Below are 25864 nucleotides of genomic sequence, written 5' to 3' on the forward strand. Positions count from 1 at the left end.
TGCTTCCTTGCGATGCTGGCAGCAGTGTTGAATGTCTGTGATCGTGCATGTCTAATGTCATTTTTCATGGTTACACATTGTAATGATGAATGAAAATTCATGAAAAAGCTTCACAAAAATTTTAGAGCCTGCATATGTGTAAGCAGCCTTGTTAAATCATTTGTTGTTTTCAGATTTGAGACAAGAAACTTCAGTCTGGAAATGAATAAATGACATGAAATAACATTCACTGATGAATTACAAAGTAAAACCAGTATCTAGGGCAAAGTAAATGGGATCAATTTAGTATTTAAAGATGTAAAATCAAATTCAAATACAATGGCATCAAACTCTAAGTTTTTTATTAGGGCAGAACGTCAGATGACCAAGCAGGCCTTTAGGTCTTTGTTATTATGTGTCTTTGTATGTACTCCCATCAAAAAAAAAAAAAAAAAAAAAAAATGGTTAAGGTCAGTACATTTGCAACTACGTGTCAACTAACTCTCAAAGTAATAGCAGACGGTTAGGTTAGAATATGTTAGAAAGTACTTGCTAAGTTACTTATACTCCAACTATCTATTTGATATAAATTGATATTAATCAGACAGTCGACTAATACTGTAATGAGTAGTACTTGACAAGTACTTGCAAAGTTATTCATAGTTAGTAGAATGTGGACTTTCAATATCAATCTTTGGTTTTGTTTTGTTTAAACATATTTTCCTATTCTATTTTGCCTGGAAACGCTTCCAACACGCTTGCGTGTCGCGTGAAAAATAGGAGTAGGTTCTATTTCTAGCATGCACGCATTTTCCGCGCTGAGATGCGCGTCTCACGCAGGCAGTCTGCAAGCTCTACCCTGTTAACATGGGAGCCAAATTCAAAACGGACACGCCACGCAGCTGAGACGCTTGCGCCACACATCCAGTGTGCCGCCGGCCTTATTAGAATCAGCTGCAGGGCGGGATTTGCGCTGAACGCGGAGACTTCCGCCACTTAATATGTTCGTTTGGAAACATTTTCCGCGCACAAAATATTGCATTCCGTCATTCGGTACACACGTGCACCGTACCGAAAGCCCTGTACCGGAACGGTCCGGTACGAATACACGTACCGTTACACCCCTAATATATATATATATATATAGGAAGGGAAATTCGGACCGCGTTCGGATTATATATATATATATATATATATATATATATATATATATATATATATATATATATATATATAATGTATATATTCATGTCAAGGTGTTTCTTGTTGACTTTGTTGGGCTTTTCAAATCATACTGACCAACAGAAATATAGCAGCCTGTCAGATGTTATAATAGACAGGGTCAAAGATCAGCTATTGATCAGTAGAAGTATTTTACCACCAGATATTTTAAAACCTTCAGCGAGGACAAACCAGATGCTTGCTGTTTGGAACTTTTCTCGTCTGCCTTTTACCCGTACGTTCATTTTAGACCCAAAATGACTTTTGTTTTCAGGGCTAATGAGTAGATGTAGTGTAGTCACAGTATGGAAGTGGATTGCGAATGCTGTTTCATGTATGCATGGATTGTGTTGCTTGATATGCAGAAATTAACCCTGCTTAGTTGCTTCTCCCGAGCCCCCCGACATCATTGCTGTTGTGTGAAATTAAAAGTGCCTCACTTCAGTCTGAAAGGGACTTATCAACACCACCCACGACCAGGGCGGATGAAACAGCTCGTCTCCTGTCCCACAAGCTCTTTTTTCTGTTCTGTCTCAACCCACAAGAAAAGAGAGAGAGAGAGAGATTAATTATTCACACGTCTAAGCCTGCTTGAATTCTTTCACATAGAGCGTACAATTAAACAGAAAAGAAATAATTATTTGAACAGCCATTCTTGGCGGGAAGTTGCTGAATTTCCACTGCTCTTAGAATGGAATAACAAGCAAGATCTCTTTATTATGTTTATTGTTTCTCATATGGGTTATTGTACTGTAGAGTACTTTATAAGTGTTCTTAAAAAAAATATTTGAGTTAATATAATATTCATAAGACTAAGACTATGTTTCTTAAAGGGATAGTTCACCCAAAAATTAAAATTTTATGTCTATCTGCTTACCCCCTGGACATCCAAGTTGTAGGTGACTTTGTTTTTTAATTCAAACAGTTGTAGTCTATAATGGATGTGAATGAGAATCACGGATAAAACATGTAATAAAACAAAACAACAACAACAACAATAAAACATACTGCCACCTACTGTATCTCTCAAATGGACCATAGACACTGCCAATTGGGATTGTAGATACAGTGTCAATGGTCCATTTGAAAGATACTGTAGGTGGCGGTAATGCACTTATAAGTCTGTGATCTGCCATAATGCAAGAAGAAGAATGCCTCACAGCAGACTGTGTCAAGACGTGCTCATATGGCTCAGACAGTTCAGGTATTACAGTGCATCAGAGTTTAAAAACTATATAAATACTATTCAGTTTCTTGCACAGACCGATTACTTTGTGTCTTTACACATCAGTGTCATTGACATCGTCATGAGCTGCAGAGTTAAATTTGGTTTTGTTTGTCTGTGTTTTTTAGTTTTATTTTATGTTTTAGCCGTGATTCCCATCCACCTCCATTATAAGACTGATAAACTGCAACATTTTGAGTTTAACATTTCCATTTGTGTTCTACTAAAGACACAAACTCACCTACATCTTGGATGCCCTAGGGGTAAGCAGACAAACATACAATTTTCATTTGTGGGTGAACTATCCCTTTACCACACTTATGTGCACTTTTAAAAAGTGCACTTTTTAACAATCTTAGTCTAAATGAAAAGTTTTACTTTAAAGTAACTTGTAAAAATAATTTTAATAATACTGTGTTTTAATGAAGTACATGTAAAGTGACTGATTATAATTTTAACTGTAGTATGTTATCTCATGCACAAGTTCATACATTTTAAGTGTTCTAAATTAAAACTTCACCATTACAAATGTGTAATTATTATTATTATTTATTTTATTTATTTTTTATCACAAACTTAAAGGGTACATAACATATACAGTTTCACCTAATCTCATGTTAATCTTGAGTACCTATAGAGTAGTACTGCATCCTTCATATATCCAAAAAGTCTTTAGTTTTATCATATTTATAAAAGAAAAATACAGCTTTCCGATTCTTTCCAGAAAAGGCCGAGCTCCCAGAGGCGTGCCGTGGGCAGAGCTATAATACTGATGTTTCGTGTTGTTTCCATTAACATATATTCCCTTATGTGCTGATTTCCAACAAAAGACAGAAATCTGATGCAATTGTACTTACATGAATGGGGTCTATCACAGGGACGGCTCCATGTTTTAATAGCAAACGATGTGCAAATCCAGCGTCGACTTGGGCCTTGTTTATAAAACATTCGTCACTCAAATGACCAGAACACACAAATGCACTTGATACACTCCATTGCTGCCCCGGAAAAACAAACTGCATCCACTGTTCATGTAACGCTGGGTTTTTGGGGAAGCTGAACACAGTAAACTTTCCCTCACATCCAAAAACGCTGTTATTTGGAGACATCCAAATTGAACAAATCCTATGCAGCACTGCCGGCGATTTTGAAGTGCGTTGATGTGCGCAGTCTCGCTCTCCTCAACGTGTGCGCGGGCGTGCTTTTCCGGGAGAAATGCTCATATAAGGAGTTCCGCTCTATGTTCCGTTCTCGTCTACGTCATTAGATCCACGATCGAAAAGAAAAACAGCAGAAACTTGTACCAACCCAGAAGTAAGATTATCAGCACAGAAATTCTCAGTCATTCTTTTAAATTATTTTTTTACAACTTTGGCCATGTTTAGCATGAGAATCCATCTCTTTAACACTGTGAACAACTCTGAATACACGAAACAGCATTGTAGCCCCATTAAACTGTTTTCTTCATTTCATTCTCTAGACAGGAAGCTAGTTTTTATTAGCAAAAGTTGTTTATCACAATTGTTCTCAAGAGCCTAAAAAAAGTTTGTTATTCTTAATTTCCTGCACGAATCTGGCTACTAAATCAAATGTCATTCCAGTCAATCTTTGGTTGTGCCATTAAATTTGTTCATATGTCAGCACAGCAATGCTTAACTGGGACACTTATTGATTTGCTGACCTCCAAAAATGCTGCTAACGTTTATTTCAATTTGCACCTGTTGCCAAGAGCTTAGAGAAGTGGAAGATCAAAGTGCAGGCTCAAACTGAGCCAAAATGACCTTTAGAAATGGTGTAATCTAAAAATTAAGAGTTCAACTTCAGCAGACAGGAGCACGAGGGCTGAAAATGTGCCACTGACTGCTCATATTGTGTGTAAATCTTTACGATTTTAAGATTTTTTCTTTTTCTCTTTTTGAATAGTTTCCTGAAGTTCACTGTGCTATTTGCATATAAATGAATATTGTTTATTGTTTACATTGAAGCTTACATATAGACTGGTTGTTGGCATTCTCACTGTACCCTAAAAGGCAGACTTTATTAATGTGGTCTTTGAGATTATTTCAGAGGTGTGTTCTTTGTAGTCTTTTTCACATAGGAAATAAATCAGATATATTTAATATATCAATATTTTCTCTTAAGATGGATCTCTGGTGTCTTAGATGTTTTTTTCCTGACAAAAGACCTAAAATTCAAGATATGAGGCAAAATGCCCCGTTTGAAATTTTGTCTCGTATTTACATTTACATTAGCCTGACTATGTCAGACTTCGTACTTCTACTCAATTTCGGTTCGCTTCTGTACTCAGTCTGAAATAGCGAACTATCTCCCAGTTTTCCTCCGGCTCCAAAACAGCCGCCCAATCAACAAACAGAGGGCGGGCTGAGAGCCGTGACGTAGACGCTAAGCGCCGAGTTTAGGATTGTAGTTTATGTTAGGGAAATCGAAAACGACAGTGGACATGGAGACACTGGATGCTATTCGCTCTGTTGTGGGGAATATTCCCGGCATTTGCTAACTGAAGCCCGTAGAACAGTGTTTGTTTCACATTTTGAATGGAGGTGAAGTTGTTGCCATACTCCCGTGTCCCGGCAGGTTTTGGGAAAAGTTAAATTTATCAACTGTTACCGATCTGAACTGAGAAACTGGGGAGGCCAAAGTCCGGCAAGGCGATAATTGTGATTGTGAACTGCCATGTTCACTCTGGTATTTCGCTCAATGGTTTTGTTTTCGCAGCATACCTGTGTTTACAGAGGAAGTTCGAGGCGGCTGAGCCGGCGAATAACACACGTCATAACCAAACGTTATGTAACAAATGATTTTAAACTTCAGACAAGAGAAAGAAAACGCTTTTCAATTATGCCCTTCCAGACTCTGTCCACGAAGCAAAGCGAAGTAGCAGAGTTTGATATTACCAGGCTAACATCACATAGCCTAGTTAAGAAATATCACACGAGCTGTAGGCTAATTGCAATATCACACAAGTGCAAATGTGATACTCATCTTATACAAAAGTTCATTAAGAAGTTAATATTGTGTTATTTTAGAAACAATGTTGTCTGTTTTGATCAATTTTGCCAGCCAAAATATAATGATAAATCAGTTCAACTGTTCATCCCCGAGCAACCGACATTGGCATTTCCTTCCTTAATCCACGTTTTGAATGAATTGGGTGAACCATTTGCTGCGTTGAAATATTTGGCCATAGCAGTGTTAGATTTGAAATGGCACTGCACACACCGATCATTGTATGACATCAAAGTACCACGAGAGCAATTCAAAAACACAAGTAGCCGTCAGCTTTCTAAAGCTCTTGTGGTTCTTTGATGTCACACAACGATCGGTCTGATGGTGGTGACACGCTTCAAGTCGAACAAGTCTAATGATTCGATGAACCATTCATAAAGAACCCTTTACTTCACTCCTGAATGAATCAGCCATTTGAACGAATCAAACCAATGAATAAATGACTCGATGACTTAATCATTAAGATATTTACCACCACCTACTGACAGTTTTAGTTTATTATTTAGAATATCATTTTATTAAAGAAATAATTTAATATTTTTATAGTAATAATAATCAAATTAAGAAAATAAATTATTAAAGTTATGGTTCACCCAACCAAAAATGACAATTCTGTCATCATTTACTCACATGTTCCAAAAGAGTATATGTAATAAATTGTATAAAAGAAAATATTTCTTGCTGAACCTACTTTTTGTAATCTCTGTTTGATGCTTTGCACAACAATGACTTTAAATTATCTTTTCAGAGTAATTTCTCCAAATCTGATGTGTGATTAATTAGATTAATTAATCATCACATCATGTAATTAATTAGATAAAAATTTTAATCACTTACCAGCCCTAGTTCATATTATTTATAGTCATATTCCATTATGTATTTTAACAGTGTTGTTCAATGCAATCATGTAATTTCTTGGTTTGGATATTTTATTTGAGCCAACTATTATTGCCTTATCATTAGTTTATATATAAATAGTCACACTAAAGCCTGATTTTTACTTAGGTCTGTTTGTGTTACTAAAAAATATCAGATTACTCAGTTGTCAAAATAATCAGATTACTTGATTATCAAAATAATCATTAGTTACAGCCCTAGATTAGTTAAAATTGGCTTCTATTTGGTGTTATATTCATTTGCAGAAATTTACTTTGGCATGCAAAAGACATAATTAATAAATACATAATTAATTGGCATTGCTGATTCAGTCAACAGAAATACGGGACAAACACAGGCTTATGATAACTTCTGAAATGTTTGCGGGGCAAATCAGAGGTCAGTCTGAGCATTTGTGGTACGCACAGTGCAAACACCTGCAGGTACCACTGACTCGGACAGTTGTTATGGTAACAAACACCGTAAATAGCTACCGTTCATGCGTCAGTGTTTAATGTGCAACTCGTATATGAAAAGCATTTTAGGGGGCCCACTGGCTTTAGGGGGCCAAAGGCAGTAACCTACCTTTGCTTACCCTGCCTGTAGCTTGTTTATTGAAGATGCAGGACAACTAACAAGCATTGCATTACAGTAGTCCAGTCTAGAGGTCATAAATGCATGAACTAGCTTTTCTGCATCAGAAACTGATAACATGTTTCGTAACTTGGCAATATTTTGAAGATGAAAAAATGCTGTTATTGTAACATGGGAAATAGAATCTTCAAAAGACAAGTTGCTGTCTAATATAACATCCAGATTTTTGACTGTAGTGGAAGTAACATTTAAAAGTAACATTCCCATAATGCTGGCAAAATAATAAAAAAGAACCGTTCCAATAATGTTTTGTCTAATGTTTGCACAACATTTTGAATGTTCAGAGTTAACAGAATTTAAGATTTATTGTTTTTTTTCTTTTTCTTTTTGTCCCCTTACTTAATAGATATGTTAACAAAACCTTCTTAGCACATACTTTTAGCTGGGTACTTAAATTAAATGTAACTGTGATATCCAGTATATCATCTCATGACCTATAAGAGCAACCATGAACAATGATAATGTTGTTCTTGACGTCAAATTATGTAAATACTTTGCAATTCTGTGGTAACTCTACACCCCCCTCAACTTTTCTCACTGCGAGGGGGTAGTCTGCCAATGGTATGGTGTTGTGTGGAGAGTTTGCAGATTAATGATGGTAATTTATGCAAATTAGATTTGTTTCAACAGATTAACTGTAGTAGCTCCACCTGTCGACTCAGTTTGAGACTCTTGCGGCCTGATGAAAGATCCCTGCGCTGTGTGATTTCCAGAGCGCTGCTACACGCAGAAACCTTCACCTCTACGTTCCAACTCAAATTATATTTTAAAAATACCACCTGACATCTGTCCTCAGACATGGTATGGAATTGTAATGATCACCCACAATTCTCAGCTTTTTGTGAACTAAAATGATTTTTCGTATCTCGCTGGTATTTTAAAAGTACTTACAAGATTGAAGGCTTCGAGCAAGGTTACCTGTTTTAATTACCTCTTGGCCGTTGTGTCCGGGGGGAAACAGGAAGTGAGATTTAAGTGGCGGGTTTGGGGTATGAAGCAGGTTAAAGTGAAAGCTCAAGCGGAGGTCAGACCTCAGGTGAAAGATACTAAATCTAGCCAAGCCGCAAGCGTAATCTGCAGGTTAACAGCTGCCTCTGTGCCACCGTGTGTCACTCTGTCACTGGCTCAGTTCACGTTTGCATGTGTGTGTTTGCAGATCTCGGGGCGTTCAGCGGTCGGACGAGAGGAGCTGTTTCGGTGAGGGAAGGCCAGGGGGTTGTGCTAATGTGTGCCCCTCCTCCTCATTCACCAGGTGGGTACTCTAATTCTGTTCTGTCACCATCTCTATACCCTGTTGAGAAGAGCAGCATAAAGGTCACCACCATGTTTTATTTTTGTTTTAGATGCATTTGAAAATGAATATTTTGTGCAAGAATCTTATAAGACGGATATTACTAGTCATATAGATTTATCTGCTATGCCAGTACTACATTTGTTCTGCTGTATTTCAGACTTAGTGTAGGTTCCATACTATGAATCATCACAGCTCATATCATGTTGCTGTTTAAACCGAGAAGTTGAAATCTGGCTTGCATTTTCTTTGGTACATTTTCTTTGGTGCTTATCCTAAATCCCTTATAACTCCTATCCACGAAAAAAATATATATAGACAACAGACAATCAAATTTCTGAAGCCAGTAATTCCAATTGTTAATGTCTCACAATGAAGAGATGTGGACAAGTGACTGTATACCAAATTTGTGACAATTTACCACAAGGTTGTGTTATAATTGGAGAATTTCTATTTTTACATTTTGTAATCTAAATTACTTGTTTCAAGTGTTTTAAATGAAACTTGTGAAATATAAACAGCAATTCACAAATCACACTTCCATTTAAAAATGGAAAGGGGGAATACGATTTGTATCCAGCATGGACACATTAAATTAATCAAAAGTGAGAGTAAATACATTATATTTCAAATAAATGCTTTTCTTTTGAGCATTCTATTCATCAAAGACTCCACACAAATATTAAGCTCCTTTCATCATTGATTATTTATTAATCAATCAAATCAGAATATTAGAATGTTTTCTGAATGGTCATTTGACACTGAAGGCTAGAGTAAAGGCTGCTGGAAATTCAGCTTTGCCATTATATTCATAAATAAATGATCTTTTTCAATTTATCAAACTCAAAAACATATACATATGACTACTGTGTGTCATGTCTGACACTTGTTTATTTTTATTTTATTTTTTATTTTAATTTTTTATGAACACACTTATACAGTAATTTCATGTCTATGTGTTTGGATGTTCATTGCATTTCTGACATGACACACAGTAGTCACAAATTGATAAAAGCTGCTCATGTTAGTTTGTATTCCAACCAGGAGCAGCAAGACATTTTGTCACCCACTTGGCTTTTGTTTTTGTTGTGCTGTTAGATTACATCTTTCTGGTCCAAAATTCTTCTTCACAAAATTTGTGTATTGTAAATTGTATATTATACAATATAAAATGTGCATATTGCACATCAAATATCATTGATTAGGTTTTTAATATTTGGCCTACACAGAGACAAAATACTTGTCACTGGAACCAGTGTTAGAGTTAAGTTTAAACCATAAACCATAAACCAGCATGGACTCTTGCTGATCTAAACTAGTCTTTTCAGTAGGTTAATCTCACTTTTCTCTTTTCAATCCTTTTTTTTAAACTCTGCTTGTCTTGCTCCAGTCCGTGCAATTGCAGGTTAAATTAACTCAGATGCAATGAGACAAAGAAATTGAAAGAGAAGGATACAGACAGGGCAGTTGAACGAGCACTATCAGATGAAAGGCTTGTGGTGAAATGGCCATTTTTAGAACATTTAGTGCTCCCAGAGGCCCAGAGTAACTTCATCCAGCTTCCTCTCTTCCTGTCTGCTAAATCCTTTAACAAAGAATACTGTTTAAAGACATACTTCACCTCAAAAAAACAATTATTTTTCACTTTTAGCTTAAAGTACAGAATTTACTTTATTTTCATAAATAAATGCTTCATGATGGCGGCACGTCCACATGCAGCGGCTTCTCTCTCTCCCTACAGAATGGTGTTTTCGTGTTTTTTGTCTTGTGAGTCGCAGTGTTTTTGTACATCTTCATCTCGTCTACCTGTCTTTAAGCACGCATACAGTCGTGAGTTTCTGCTCGATGTTGGCAGAACCACTTTTTTAGAGTTAAACTCTGTTCATGCCAAAGAGCTGCAGGATTTCGGTCTGCTCCGGAGGCCTTCACCACCGACCACCACTGCTGCATCTCGCCCTCAGCAGAGGTGATACAAGAGGAGTGAGAGGAAGCAGAAGAGGGGTAAGCTTGAAGGTATCCGGGCTAGGCTAATGGCTAACCCACACAAGCCAGCTATCACCACCATTGTACTGGTTAATGTACGCTCTTTGGACAATAAACTGGACCACATCCGATTACTACACTCAACTCAGAGGACTGTAAGAGACTGTTGTTTTTGTGTTCACAGAAACATGGCTTAGCAACAGCGTTCCAGACTGCACTATTCAGCTCGATCAGCTGGGATGCTATCGAGAAGACAGAGTCCTCGTCGTGGGATGTAAATCACGCAGCGGCTTTGTGTTTACATGCTGTTGTGGTCTGCAAACACTGCTCACCCCTGGTGGATTATTAAGTGCTGGCCATTCTATCTGCCAAGGGAATATTCAGTCATACTGCTAGTTGCTGTTTACATTCCTCCCAGCTCCAACAGCAACAACAGGAGTGAGGCACTGAATAATCTGTACCAGCACATCAGTGAGCAGCAGACAGCCCACACTGATGCTTTTCTCATCTTGGCTGGGGATTTCAACCATGCAGATTAAACAGTGTGTTCCCAAAATACACCAACACATTAACTTTCAAACACGAGGAAAAACGTTTTGGATTTTGTTTGCACCACACAGAAAGGAGCTTACAAGCACAAAACAGCACCACTGCACAGAAGACTCCACCTCCTCCCGGCGACCAGGTGATGATGCTGACCCCAGACAGTGTGAAGAGATCCTTCAGCAGGATCAATGCATGTAAAGCTCCGGGTCCTGACAACATCCCTGGGCGTGAGAGACTGTGCAGTTGAACTCACTGTTGTCTACAAAGACATTGTCATCTTGCTTTGTCACGCTGTTGTTCCCACTGGCTTCAAAGCTACCACCATCATTCCAGTCCTGAAGTCATTCCGTCTCCATCCCGCTTCAATGACTACCGTCCAGTTGCACTTACCCCTCATGAAGTGCTTTAAATGGCTAGTCATGCACCACATCAAGTCTGAAGTCAAGCCTGCAATGTGTCCTGCCGGAAGACTCTTCAACGCATAGTGAGAGCAGCTGAAAAGATTGTTGGTGTCTCTCTCTCCTCCCTCCATGACATTTATGGAACACTTCTCACCCGCAAAGCCCTCTGCATCGCAGGTGATCCCACCCACAGCTTCCTCAGTCTGCTACCATCAGGAAGGAGTCTGCAGAGTCTCCAGGCCAGTTAAACACAACTTCAAAAAATGATTCTTAAAGTGTGGTAAATTTAAAAAACAGTTAAGGATGAAAATGCACTATAAAAAGACTAAAATATGATTCTTCATAAACTGATTATAACTTAAGAGTAAACTAGTCGTTTAGCATTGGTAAAACAATCACATCACACAATCTCGTCCTATTTAATCCAAGCTAGTAAAGTGGTCTGATGTTATTTTTAAAAGGTTTGGTAACTTGACTCTTGTGTCTTGCCAAACATCATTGGACCCTGTCCAGATATGAGATTGCAAACAGACAGAGGTCATTATTGCACCATTCAAGCATGAGCGTGACCATTACTGTTTACACCACGATAAGGAGCCGAGAGATATGCTTCAGTGGTATTAGCATAGGTCTAAATTCACCAAACTTCATTCTGAGCTAAGTAAATCCCAGGCCTGTGCTGACACAGTTTTGGCTTAGTTCTTATCTCCTCTCACCCTTCCCATTATCAGATATCTGTATGTTTGGTGGATATCATCGGCAGTTCAGCCAAGCTCTCCTTAGCATGTGTCATAATATAATCATAATGCCATTACTTTATAACTCTGCAACTCTCAAATATAAAGTATAATTGATTTCTGTCTTCTGCCGGGTGAACTTTGAGAAGGATCACTGTTTGATGCATCCATCCAAGCCCAGTTTCAGAGTGCTGTTGGTTCTCTTCAGGACAGTAGCGATGATTAACATCAAAGGATTTTTTAAGATTTGCATCATAACTGACTGGGCTTCCTGTTCCATATGAGAAATTAAGTTCCTTGTGTGTCAACCAATCCGTCTCCAACTGGTCGATGCAGTGTTCCCAGACAAGCATCAGCATCAAGGCTCAAATTTATTGGATCATTGGAAATGAAAAGAAATCTCACTCAGACAATTATTTTTAATGCACACACAGACAGCATGAGGGAGAGCTTTAATGGCCTGTCTCAAATCTCAGTTTTCCTCTAATGGAAAAGGATGAGATCCCTTTTATATATATAAAATAGGGTTGGAACAGTACAGAGATGTCACGGTTCAGTAGGTACCTCGGTTCGCAGGTCCCGGTTCGATACGATTTCAGTACAACAGGAAAAAAAAATCTACTCTGCTCGGTTTCTTTTCATTTATTTTAAACAGACAGTAGTACAAATTCAATTTTTTTTCCACCTAAATGTAAAAAAATACTAAATATTATTAAATTGTTATATATATATATATATATATATATATATATATATATATATATATAAAATCTATAGTACATTTACATACAGCGAATAAATTCTTGAAATATATTTGATGTAGTTGTATTACTGTGAAATGATATTACTATTTAAAATAAATATTTTCTATTTTCTAATCTTTTTAGCATATATTTTACAATACAATGTATTACTAACTGTAGCATTTTACAAGTTGCAATCAAACTAAGGGACTGAGGAGCAAGCAACCAATTTACCAGAGACAAGGCTGCATTTAGTCTATTGATTTTCTGCAATTGTTTGGCTAGCGTGGAAAGCTGATTTGAAGAAAATTAACATCATTCATTGGGTACGAGGTCACAGAATGATTTGTCTTTAAATGTCAATAATGATTTCCCATCAGGCTCAGAGCTGCCAACCTTCTGAGGGGCACCAGGCTTTAAGAATCTGATGAGATCAACAAATAAGCGAACACTTAGCAATAGCAAGCAATTTATTGTGAACTATTTTGTAAATGTTATATGCTGTATCAGACATTTGTACTGAATATATGTTCCATGTGATCTTAAAAAACCTTTCCTGTAGAATGGTTCTGCTTAAATGCTTGACAGTAGTTTTGTAGATAAATGTAAACTGTGTATGTGAATTTGTTTACCAAACAAAAATTTAACATTAATAAATTTAAACAAGTAAGTGATTAAGTATGTGCATGAATTAGAACCGGCAGTGAACAAAAGCAGACAATAAGCATGCAGCTTTATTTTTTATTATTTAGACTTTTTTTTTTTTTTTTACATTAACACATTGCCTGAAAGTCCTGTACGAACATCATTCAATTATGAGCTGGAACTATTAAATGTTTGCTTGGAGGATTAACAGTCCTTTGGATTTGATATGTGTGGAATAGGAAGAACTGCAGGGAAATTATATTAGGACTCGTACGGCTTTGAGGTTAATTTGTCTTTCATTTGCCTGAATTGCTCGTAGGAGGTTTCATCCACATTAATATGGGAAGATGACTTAAAAACTGAAAGTAATTGAAAATAATTTGAAATCACTGAGATGTAAACAGGATATTACTCTCAATACGATCACTGTTGCTTTACCACTCAAAGTGTGGAGGAGGCGTTATTGGTTCCTGACCTTGATGAACGCATGGAGCGCTGACGTTACACTAAAAATAAAAACATCTGAGTACTCTTATCTTTGCTCCATTTAATGCCGTTTTAATTTCTTCTGGAAATATCCAACAGTACGTGGTTGGAAATTGTATGAATGACGTGTTGTGCGATTTTGGTTGGAATAAAATTAACACACAGGGTGATTTCCTTTACATTTTTTTTTCACTGACACATTCCGGCGAACACAGGAAGTGTAAAACAAAATAAAGCACAAATGATGCTCATCATGCGTGTAACACTGCTCTTTCTGTGTATTTAATCATTCTCATACTGCCACAGAGAATAATGGGAAATGTAGTTTAGCCACACAAGCCTGTTACCTTATAAAAAGGCCAAATGAATTATATATTCTGCCAAGCCTGATCACTTTTCATCACTAACAGTACACATTGGGCTCAAACTGAGTTTATCGTTACACTGACAGAGAACCTTGCCAGAACATTAGCCAGTGTTCTGAGAACTTTTCTTGATAGCAGGGAACCTGTTTAAGTTCTACTGACAAACAACCAGTTATGCATACTTCAGAAATAGAGCACTACTGTACTATTCCAGTCATAGTCATCATGAATTTGCATTTCATTCCGATTCAGTGCCTCTTGGATGATAACTTCACCTTTTCTCAGTTGCTGACAGTCTTAACTCTTTGTGCAAACCTAGTTCATGAATTAAAAAAAAAAATGTATCAGAAGCATCAGGCACTGAGCCCCAGGTACTTACATTGTTTGACGCTTTATGAGGACGCTTTTCAAAGTCCTTTTGAATTTTATTTATGAGATAAATATTCATTGTTTACTCAGGTGACATTAGCCCTTGTGTATGAAAAATTGAACTGGAATCTCTTTAAAGAGTGGCAATCCTTCAGTGATTAATCAACAGGAGCGTGGCACCTGTATTTACTATGCAAAAGAAATCAATGGTCTGTGAAATTCATACTTTAATTATTTGGTGAATAAATTGGTCCTGGGAAATTCATTTGGACCATGAGGAAGTTTGTCTCCCTCTCTTTCTTTTCTCCTTTTCTGCTGTAAGAAAGTCTGTGTGACTATGATATAGTCGACATAAGGCAAACAGCGTGAGATCAGAGTAGTAATCCGCTCTCTCATATCTCCTGGATTTATATGGTATAATATGACTGCTTCAGAGTTACAGAAAAACACACATAATTTTGTTCTGTTGACAGCCCGTCTTTTGTCATTTGGTTCCTAGCTCAGTGTGACATGATAAAGAATACTTCATTCCTCTGCGTATCTGTACAGAATAAGAAATGTGCCCGAGAACTCAGAAGTGACAGTAATGATTGATCACGAAAACTTTTTTTTTCTTCAACTTCAGAACTACAAAATCGTGATTGGTTATGGATACATGTTGGATGGATTGCCGTCAAATTATGTAAATGTAATGAAACAGAAAGCAAGGTCTTTAGGATTTTTTTTTTAATTATTATTATTATTTAGTTTTTGCTACAAGGTGCTAAAGATAGTTTAATGTTGACATTTACAATAAGAAAACACTAATTTGCATTTACATTTACATTAGTTTACATGTACATTAACTATGTACAGTATTAACTAATGGATTAACTATCATTAACTAGCAATGAACAATACATTTGTTATAGTATTTATAAATCTTTGCTAATGTTAGTCAATACAAATACAGCTGTTCTGAACTGAACATGAATACAAAATCAAAAGTTCATAGTCAATTCATAGAAGCCTTAAAGTCCAAGTCTGAGACCATATTTTCTCTGAAAAGTTGAAACCATGGTATTTGAATTCAGTCAAAGCTCCTGAAAATATGAACTTGATTTGAGATGGACTTGGGTCCGAACAAAAATTAACATGGATGAGATGTGATTTATTGTTTTCTGCTTTATTTTGTGGGGCCTGGTCTGGACACAGGGGTTTCTTTGCTCATTCTAATGCAGTTCAGTACAGTATCCAAACAGGAAGTATATTTTTATAACATGCAGGATAAGATTGCCCTGAACCCTGTAGTAGAGATCAGTTAATTAATCCATATCACCTACACCGGTGGTTCTCAAACCTGTCCTGGAGTACCCCCAGCCCTCCCTCTTCCATCACACCTGATTCGACTCATCAGATCATTAGTGGAGACTGCAAGACCTGAAGTGGGTGTGTCAGATATAGGGAGACATACAAAATGTGCAGTGCTGGGGGTACTTTATGGAGAGGTTTGAGAACCACTGACCTACACATCAGATCCCAGATTCCCCCTCCTATGAGCCCTCACTCTGACAAGGTCAGCGTGCTACAATGTAGATTAAGACAGGGGTTTCCTTTGGGACATGTGCGTTGTTCTCGCAGCTCATCCGCTTGCTCTCCTTCTGCCCCGACAGAGATCATCTACAGCTGGGTGTTCAATGAGCTTCCCTCATTTGTGGCGGAGGACAGCCGGCGATTTATCTCGCAGGAAACTGGAAATCTGTATATCTCCAAGGTGCAGCCCTCAGATGTGGGCAGCTATGTGTGCCAAGTGAAGAACACTGTGACAAACGCCAGGGTCCTGAGCCCACCGACGCCTCTGACTCTTAAAACAGATGGTGAGATATCACACACAATCCACACACACACACACACACACACACACATATACCTGCTCCCTAAACCCCATCACCTGCACAGCAGAACTAGGATGGATGCCAAGCATCTCTCTTTGAGAACCAAATTGATGAATCGATACCATGACATGAAGTCTTTTTGTTAATAATTTAAATTGAGACATTCTTTTTAGCATTATAGCTCATGTCTTAAAAAAAAGTATACTGTAGCTTCAGCTGGCACAAAGGGTGATATAAATAAAAATGTAGGTCACTGTACTTTAAACATTTTGTCAGATAGCGATATATATCATAACATACACATTTTTACCATTCACTTACCAGATACTTGGTATTAAAATCTGACATTACCAAATGATGTATGGTTTGTTTAGGTGAGATATTATTATTTTATAATTTTATTTTATTTTCTTTAATTTATGATTATTATTATTATTATTATTTGTTCATTGAATTTAAGAGATTTCTCCCCCTTCTTCTTTAAGAAAATGTTTAAACAAGTTTTAGGTGAATAGACTTTCACTGGAGGGACAGAAACCTCTCATATTTCATTCAAAATATGTTAATTTGTGTTGATCGAAAGTATTGTGGGTCTGAAATGACATGAGGATGAGTAATTGTTAGAATTTTATGGCAGACTAGCAACAAAGGGGGCGGAGCTTAGCTGGCTGATCATTAAGTGATTGGAACGCTGATTCCCCACCATGCAGCGGTGTTTCCCATAACCCTAATGGAAATTATGCTCAAATTTAAAATAACAATTATCATCAAAATGACATTTTATGATTTTGAATGCCGTATTTGGCATCCTTTTCTCATATAGCAATACCCACACAGAGAGCTTTCTAAATACGCTAAACGTGTTAATGTGCATGACAGCTGGACTTTTTTTGAAGCTCTGAATCACAATCCAGGATAAAGTCCATCAATATCTCAGAAGGCTAGAAATAATGGATGTGCCTGCAAATCAGGTTTGAAGGGAAATGTAGCAGTTTTTCAGCAGTGTGACAAGCAGGTCAGTTGTCTATATTAGTGCTTTTATGCCATGGGAGCCTATTTAATGAGACGTCTGACTTATATATGTAGTTTATATGCCTCATTCTGTCTTCTTTTTTCTAGCTGCACGAGAGGCCTTTAGGGCCAGACCGAAAGTGTCATGAATTCCAAAACATCCACATGAAAACAGAGAGCATGAGGTGCTTTATCTTTTGCTTTAGAGCAGTTTTTCCATAGACAATGCGCTCTCGTGGAACTGGCCATCGGGGAAATCATTTCCCAGCATAAAATTAACCGAATCAATGGTCCTCTTCCAGAATGGGCTCTAGCTTCTTTATAAGCAGATTCCCTTGAGCCAATTGCGGGAGCCAAACAGTCAGCAGCCACTTCAGGCATTTTTCCATACTTCACAGACACGCACGCATAACCTGCCACCGGTACACATCAATGTACGGAATCCCAGAACGGCCAGGCTAAAAGGACTACAGTGCCCTAAAAGCTTGTTTTTGCCTACGTTGCTTAATGTTGCACGTCCTTTGTGAGGGCACCACGTCCCCTTCGGCATGCTCTTCAGCATTTACATAACCTTGTTGTTGAGAAACACTCTGCAGAGACATGCATGCATCCAAGTGCATTAGCATACTTAATTGGATTTGCGCCTCTCGTTAGCACCAATTGCAAATGCAAGTAGCGTCGCATTCTCTGGTCACATTTGGAAGTTAACAAAAGAGCAGAGACTGGAGGCTGGAGAGAAAAAGAAAAGTCCAGAGCCACAGGTGGTAGAGTCAGGAAGAATTACTGTGTGGCAGATGCATTTGCAAATAACCATATAGTTGGGGTCTCATGCAGAATGAGCGCCAGTTCAGCGAGAGGTTAGTCACCCGAAACACAAGCACGGCTGATGGGAATCTTTATTCATTCCGCGCATGACGTCCACAGTGTTTTACTTGGCAGACACGTTGTGGGAAGCGTCATGAATTCTGCAGCTAAATGCATCAGCGTACTGGGACTAGAAGCTTGAAAATTATTTTGCGACTCCTGGCCAAGCTCAAGTTCAGCAATTCTTCCAGCGCTCTCAAAGTGCACCAATCTACAGCCTGCAATTTATGTTTTCTGCTGAGACATGATGATAATTAACTGCATGAGATGCTCCGCACCGGAATGCGCAGGTGAAGCGTTTCACCTATGTCCTTCCCTTGGCTAAGACACTCTTAATCAAAGCTGCCCAAATGCATCTGCGCTTGGCTGCACCTGCAGGGCAAGTCATGCATCTTCCCTGCCCGCTCCCTTCTGGAAAAACAGCATAGGCAGCGGAGGCCTTCTGTACTTATGTGATGAATCGCACCTTAATAGATGCAACAATAACTCTCACAGAGCTGGAGCACTCAAACTCTTGGTGGTGCTGGGATTGCTCGTCCTTCCCGCTTGGCCTTGGACTTTGAAGGGGTAGCATGTTTAAGTGGAGGGTCAAACATTTCTAAGGCCTTTATCAGTGTTGTTCATTTATAGGAGAGAAGATATCAGTGTCCTTGGATTCAAAGAGTGAAAGTGCAGTGGCTTCACTTATTGAGCTACAAATATTGGGTCAGTGTTTCAAATAACATTTCAGATGTCACTAAGGGTCATAAAAAATGCATACTGATATCATTGATGTCTCATTTTCTAATAATATCCCTGTTACATGCTTTTCTAATCACAAAATGAGAAACCTGAGAGTCTGAAAAAAAGGTCTGAGTGTGCTGTGCAAAACCCCCAGTTTTCATTTTGAATATGTCTACTACTTCTGCTGCATGCCCACAGAAGGTCCAATCCAAGAAATTCAGTTTGTCATAAAAATGAACAGGTGTGCCACCTAAACATGCAGCATTTCCACATCTTATTCTCTAACCAATCAAAGTCAGGCTTGATCACTTATGGCCATGTACACACTGCAAAAAGACTACTAAAGGTACTTGGTAAGTCAGTTGACAAAAAGTCACTTGATAAATTACGAAGACTGCTAAAATGATAATCAAAGCAACATTTTAGCATGTTTGGTGGCAGCTGATTTTGACTGTTTTGTTTATGCTTGTTTAGCCTTATAAAAATACTTCTAATAAGTAGACATTGCATAATTAAATAAACTGGAGTCCTGTTTATTTCATCACTTCTTTTGGGCTTGTACTTTTTACAACCTGTAACTTTTTTTAAGCGACATCTGGGTTGCATACAGTACGTGCTTCCCTGAGACCTCAAGGAGAAACTCCACTCAAGAATGAGCTTACGAATGAGTCAAGACAAGTACTTCTGTTTATGTGCTTTTTCTAGCACCTCAGATGATCAGTCAGTGTCCAAATGAGGGTAATATTACTGCAGTAGCATCTAGTTGTTTAGTTGGGGTCTGTACATATTATGTGGATGTAATATAAATGTGGCTGTCCCTAGCTGAATTTTCCAAGAGATAATTTAGTTTTAGAAAGCATTTGTCACTCTTGTAAATAACTGCACACAACATGTTTGAGAACTCTGAAGAGTGACGGAATGTACTGGTGTAGTGCTGTGCCAGGATTATTTGGGTTTTTTTTTTAGTATAATTTTTTTTTTTAAATAAAACCAGTCATTATTGTCATTCAGCGCAAACACAGACTTAGCATATAAAAAATAGCTGCCCACTGCTCCGGGTGTGTGTTCACGGTGTGTGTTTGTGTGTGTGTGTGTTCCCTACTCACTGCTGTGTGTGTGTGCATTTGGATGGGTTAAATGCAGAGCACCGATTCCAAGTATGGGTTACATATAACAAGTATGGGTTACCATACTTGCCAAATGTCATGACTTTTACTTTTTCACTTTTCAGTACTTGTTAGGGCCTAACGCATAATTTTTATGGTTCTAGCTAACTATAATAGCCCTGATACTATAAAATTTTATTTATTGAATAATATGTAAAATAATGTCCTTAGTCTTTCCTTCCTCTGACTGGAATCCCTAAAAACAAGACCAAAATCCACCGTAACTCTTATTTGCAGGCTGTTCAGTCGCGCTCAGATTAGGGAGATAAATATTAACAGGATATTAACAGGATTTAATTTAGTGGTCGACCAATATATAGCCAAGGCTGATATTTGTAATTTTTTAAATATCAGCATTGGCCAATAAGTTTTTCTGCATGACCGATGTGTTTGTGTTTGTCAATATATATGATGTCATGATAAACATGTATTGGACCTTCAGGAGTGCCTTTACAAAAAGGTCTTGTGAGTTATGCCTCAGTGATGTGTTCAGATACTGAGTGGAAATGTGCTAAGCATGTATAAAAATGCTCCAATAGGTCCACTGTGGACTAAACAATGGATCATAACATGACACATCTCCTAATTGTGATTTTTATAGGAAGTGAAATGGTGCTGTGATGATGCACTGCATCACGTGATCACACATTAAACATTCTGACAATTGAGTGGTAGGCTTTCTTTAGTTACAGATGACGTGGACCTTGACAGTCATTTGTTTCACGTCTTCAAGTAGTTCACCCAAAAATGCACATGTGGTCATCATTTACTCACCCCTTATGTTGAACTAAACCCATGTGACTTTATTTTGAGTAAAACAAAAGTTTAGCAGAATGTTCACATTGCTCTTATCCATACAATAAAATGCAGATTTGTTTAGTATATTCTAGCTTTGCAGAAACTATTGCATTACTTTAGATGACCTAAATATATTATAACAATATAAATATAGTGCAAAATTACTTTGATAACTTGGTAACCCACCATTCATTTTGAATGTGAGGAAAATAGCAGCACAAATACAACTGTTAGTGGACAGAAAAAAGAGGTTTGGAATGACATAAAGGTGAATAAATTATGAAAATGTAAAAAAATGTTTGCATGTTGATTTTCTCATGATTGCTTTCAATTTGCACTTTTGCTTTGGTTTAGTCATTAGAAAATAGATGTGAAGCCCAGCATTGGGATAATGGATTTTTTCATTAGCAGTTTGATGTAAAAGCTTAAAACATCTGTTGGATGCCCAGACTTTCAGCTGATTGTTCTGTAATGCACAACAAAAGAAAATGACAATTGCATTGCACAAAACTACCCCATTCCATGTTAATAAATGGATTAAATTGATGTGAACGTTGGCATCGCAACACAAAAAGGGCTCATGTATTTGTTTCAGCACAGCTGGCCTAGAATGCAGTCTGTGAGCACTTCTAGATGCTAAATAGGATGCACAGAGATGTATTGCAGTGCAAACCAATATAATATTGCAAATTCATTATACACATGGGATTGCTGTGGAATCATAAATCATAAATGTAACAAGTATGGGGATTGAGATTTAAATTGAAAAGTTGTTTGGGGAAAAAATGGACTATCATAAAATAGGCTATAAATGTGCTGTAGGCAAGGGGTCAGATTTAGTTTAAATAGTTAGTCCCTGCTGGACTGGTTCAGTAGATGCAATGCCTACAGCAGTCTGGCAAGGTTTCTGGAGGTTAAATCAAAAACAGTGACACCAAGTGATTGTCTTTATGATTGAATCCTTTAAATTATCCATTCGACCAATCCATTAAAAAAAATGCTGCTTCATTAGGAACTAAACAAATGACTGTCTTAACAAGTGACCATCTAAAGTGTGGTTGTACCGTATTTGCTTGGAAATATATCTGTTATCCTATGCAAAAGCAATATCATACAATCATGCTGCTTTTTTGTTATTTCAATAACATCTCATAAATGTGTGTCATTGCTGCTGGCCTTTTCGAATGAGTAACAGAGGTTTGGACAAATCTCTTGAACTAGTAATGGCACATCCTGAATTTGTGGCTGTAGAAATATATTAGGACACTGTTTGGATTTCCTTACCTACATGTATTTATATAATTTTATGTTGGACTGTTAAATAAAAGTAATATCACACAAGTGTGTATCTGCTATGATCTACAGCCATAACAAACTCTTGCTCATATTATATTGCTTTAATATAGTACAATAGATGATTTCCAGTGGACATTTTGTTGAAAGGCTGTTTAAAGCATCAAACAGCATGAAATGGATCTTCTTTCTGAACTGTTTCCATTTTTCTATAATCTTTGGCTTTCTCCAGTGGTGGTCGAGACGTGTTCTAGATTAAGGCACAATTGTGATATTTGTTATATTTTTTAAAGTGGAAAAAAAGGGAAGAAATACTTTCTCATGTAAAATTCATACACCAGTTTGTCATTTAATAAGACTGATAATGATAATTAGGCCCCTGAATGGGAGTGTTTCCCTTCGTAATTGCAGACTTACTCAAAGCCAGCTGACATATCTCTGAGCAAATGGATATAGATGGGAGCTCACAACATCCGCATGAATAAACAAAGGATCTGTGTCCTCCAGCTACGACTGCAGAAGTGAAATGCAGCCATTCAAGATTCCTCTGTGTTCCAAGGAATTCTGCACATCAATTAGACTCCAGCCTGGTGCTGTTTTGAGGACAAATTCTCTCGCCCCATTTCCCAGCGGCCTCTGTAGTGTACTTGTACAAATAATTTAGTTTAGCAACTTGTCATGCGAATTACTGTGGAGAACTCCCTCTTTGTCACTGGCATATACTGGGTTTGCTGTACAGTGGCACCTGTTTGCTGTGATCCCTCAAGCTTTGTTGTGCAAAAATTGTAAATCCAGATACAGATAGTTTACTCATGTACAGTAGATGGAACTTATTAATGCATTAAGAATACCCCTGCAAAGCTTGACAAATGAGATTAAACAAATAGTCTAAACTGTTTATTTATTTATTTAAACTGTTTATTGAACCTGAACATGAAAGAAAATCTATTTAAATCTATAAATCTATAGATTTATAGTATAGTATGTTATAGGAGAATGGGGAGCTCATACGTCTCAGTTTTATTCAAGAGCAAAAATATACAATTTGGTGCAGTTGCTGATATTTTATATGACCAAATTATAAATGAAATTCTATTAGCTTGTAATGTAAATCAATGAGATCTTTGTAACAGTATAGCAGACTACTATAAATAAATATCAGTTGTTGATCTATATTTCCAAATTGTATGTCCTAGTAAGATGATATTTAAATGCTTAGTATATGATCAGAGCTCTGCAGTTCTGTGTTGTGGGACAAAACATATACTACAAAGCTATAAAATGGTGATCTTCATTTCTTATATTATTACATATTATTATTTTATTGGATTTGTTACTATGTAATCTAATGCAAATACATCTATTTAAGTGTGGCTAAAGTGTGCATGAACCTTTTGGGGCTGCTATATGTGCAGTTGTCACATTTATAAAATTTCTTGGGTTGTTGCACTATTGATTGTGAGGTCAATGTTCTAGAGCAGCTGCTCTGGATATTTCAGGCGATAGAGTCCTCATGCGCAGTGTAATCCATCATATAAGAGCACCTCAGGCCTCTGCTAAACCTATAAAGCACCTACATGGATCGAAAGAAAAAATAAAACATGAGCCCAGTGCACGGGAAGCACAAGCTTTCTGTCACAAGCTTTAATTAATGAGTATGGGCTTCCAAAAAGCAACCGGGAAGATGCCAAGGTGGAATTTCATGTGAGAGGGCCAAAAGGTGTGAGTAATGTGCTGATCCAACACCTACAAACTGAGATATTTAGAGGTGTGCTGCCCCATAGAATCGGGTGTAGCACAGCTAATGTATCTCAGTATAACATAACTTAAAGGCTTTTAACATGCCGGTTCACTTCAGAAAGTGGATCACAATCAGAGTATTAAAAGTCGGGTGTAAATGCACTCGAGACACACTGATAGGATCACTACAACCACATTTGGAGTTGCTCAGGGACACATGAAGTGCGATAAGATCTCTGACGGATATGAAATGCAAGTCAATGCCAGTTGTACATGGGGGAGTCTTCATAAGAACTTCATCACCATAAATGTATGCTAGTGTTGTCAAAATTATGATTTTGCTATGATTTTATTTATTTATTTTCATTTAACCTTTATTTAACCAGGAAAGGTCCCATTGCCCATTGAGTTACAATAACTCTTCTCCCAGGGAGTCCTGGCCAAGACTGGCAGCCAAAAGTTTCAATACATAAAAGACAGGACATAAATTACATAATACACCACAAATCTCTATACACTATACATACTAGAAAACAAAACAAGACATTAACGTCAGCAAATACAAACAAACAATTGTATAAGATACCTAATTAAAAATAATTGCACTGTTCAGTCAGAGTTGACTTTAAGTGACTTTTTAGAGATACTAGATTTAAAGTGTTTTGGAGTTCATTCCAGGCATTTGGTGCATATGATGAGAAAGCTTTTTTACCAATGGCTGTTTTTGTTGATGGAGTAATTAATAGTATTTTCTTTGACGACCTTTTCCTGTAAACAGTATTTTCGTAAATAAACAAATTTGAAATATAGATGGGTAATTTACCCATTAGTGCTCTAGCAATAAAAACCAATAAATGGATTTTCCTTCTGAGGGAGAGGGAGGACCATTGTACAGTTTCATACAGGGTGCAGTGGTGAGTCCTAGCTGCTGCACCTGTAATGAAACGTAAAGCTGAGTGGTATAGTACATCAAGTTTTTTTAATAAAAATGAAGTAGAGTGCATATAAATTAGGTCACCATATCCAAAACTGATAAAAATGTGCTCTGCACCAACCTTTTCCTTGCTGAATAAGAAAAGCAATTCTTTAATCTAAAATAAATACCTAACTTGGGTGTGAGTTGTTGTTTTTTTTTTTAAAGGCTCTCAATATGGACCCCAAAAGACAATTTATCATCCAACCAAATACCTAGGTATTTGTAGGAAGTCACTCTCTCTATTGGAGTACCACTTTGTGTTAAAATAGTGAAATCGATAAGATCGATGTTTTATTTTTAGCATTTAATACCAACTTTAATCCTACCAGATATTTTTGTACCTGACTAAAGGCAAACTGTAAATTATGAATTGCTTCCTTCAATAAAATAGCAAAGGTGGACAAAATAGTATCATCTGCGTACAGATGAGCCTTAGCTTGATTCAGATTCAAACCTAAATTATTTATATAAATGGAAAATAAAATAGGGCCCAAATCTGATCCTTGAGGGACACCCATTTTTACTTCTAGCAGGGATGAAGTACAGTCATCTAATGCCACACACTGAGTTCTACCACTCAAGTAATTAGAAAACCAATTTAGCACATTGCTACTAAAACCTATGTTTTGCAATCTTTGCAGAAGAAGATGATGGTCAACAGTGTCGAATGTTTCAGATAAGTCAATAAATAAAGCAGCGCAAGACTTTTTGTCATCTAAAGCATTAACAATATCATTCATAACACAGGTTACAGCCGTAATTGTACTGTGTCCTTGCCGAAAACCAGACTGAGTGGGACTTTAAATACAGTTGTCAGCTAAAAAATGTTTTAGTTGCTCATTTATTAGAGACTCAAACAATTTAGCCAAGA

At 37.3% G+C, this 25864-nt stretch overlaps 1 protein-coding gene across 3 annotated transcripts in view; it reads left to right on the top strand.

Moving 5' to 3' along the window:
- Positions 1-25864, top strand: part of LOC132155895 (contactin-5-like) — a 285593-nt gene that overhangs the window by 189344 nt on the left and 70385 nt on the right. For all 3 annotated transcript variants that reach the window (XM_059564654.1, XM_059564656.1, XM_059564655.1), the window contains exons 6-7: positions 8139-8234; positions 16201-16404. In XM_059564654.1, coding sequence (XP_059420637.1) covers positions 8139-8234; positions 16201-16404 — 300 coding nt within the window. The remainder of the gene's footprint in view (positions 1-8138; positions 8235-16200; positions 16405-25864) is intronic.

Source organism: Carassius carassius, chromosome 13 (assembly GCF_963082965.1).
Source record: "Carassius carassius chromosome 13, fCarCar2.1, whole genome shotgun sequence".
NCBI classification, from domain to species: domain Eukaryota; kingdom Metazoa; phylum Chordata; class Actinopteri; order Cypriniformes; family Cyprinidae; genus Carassius; species Carassius carassius.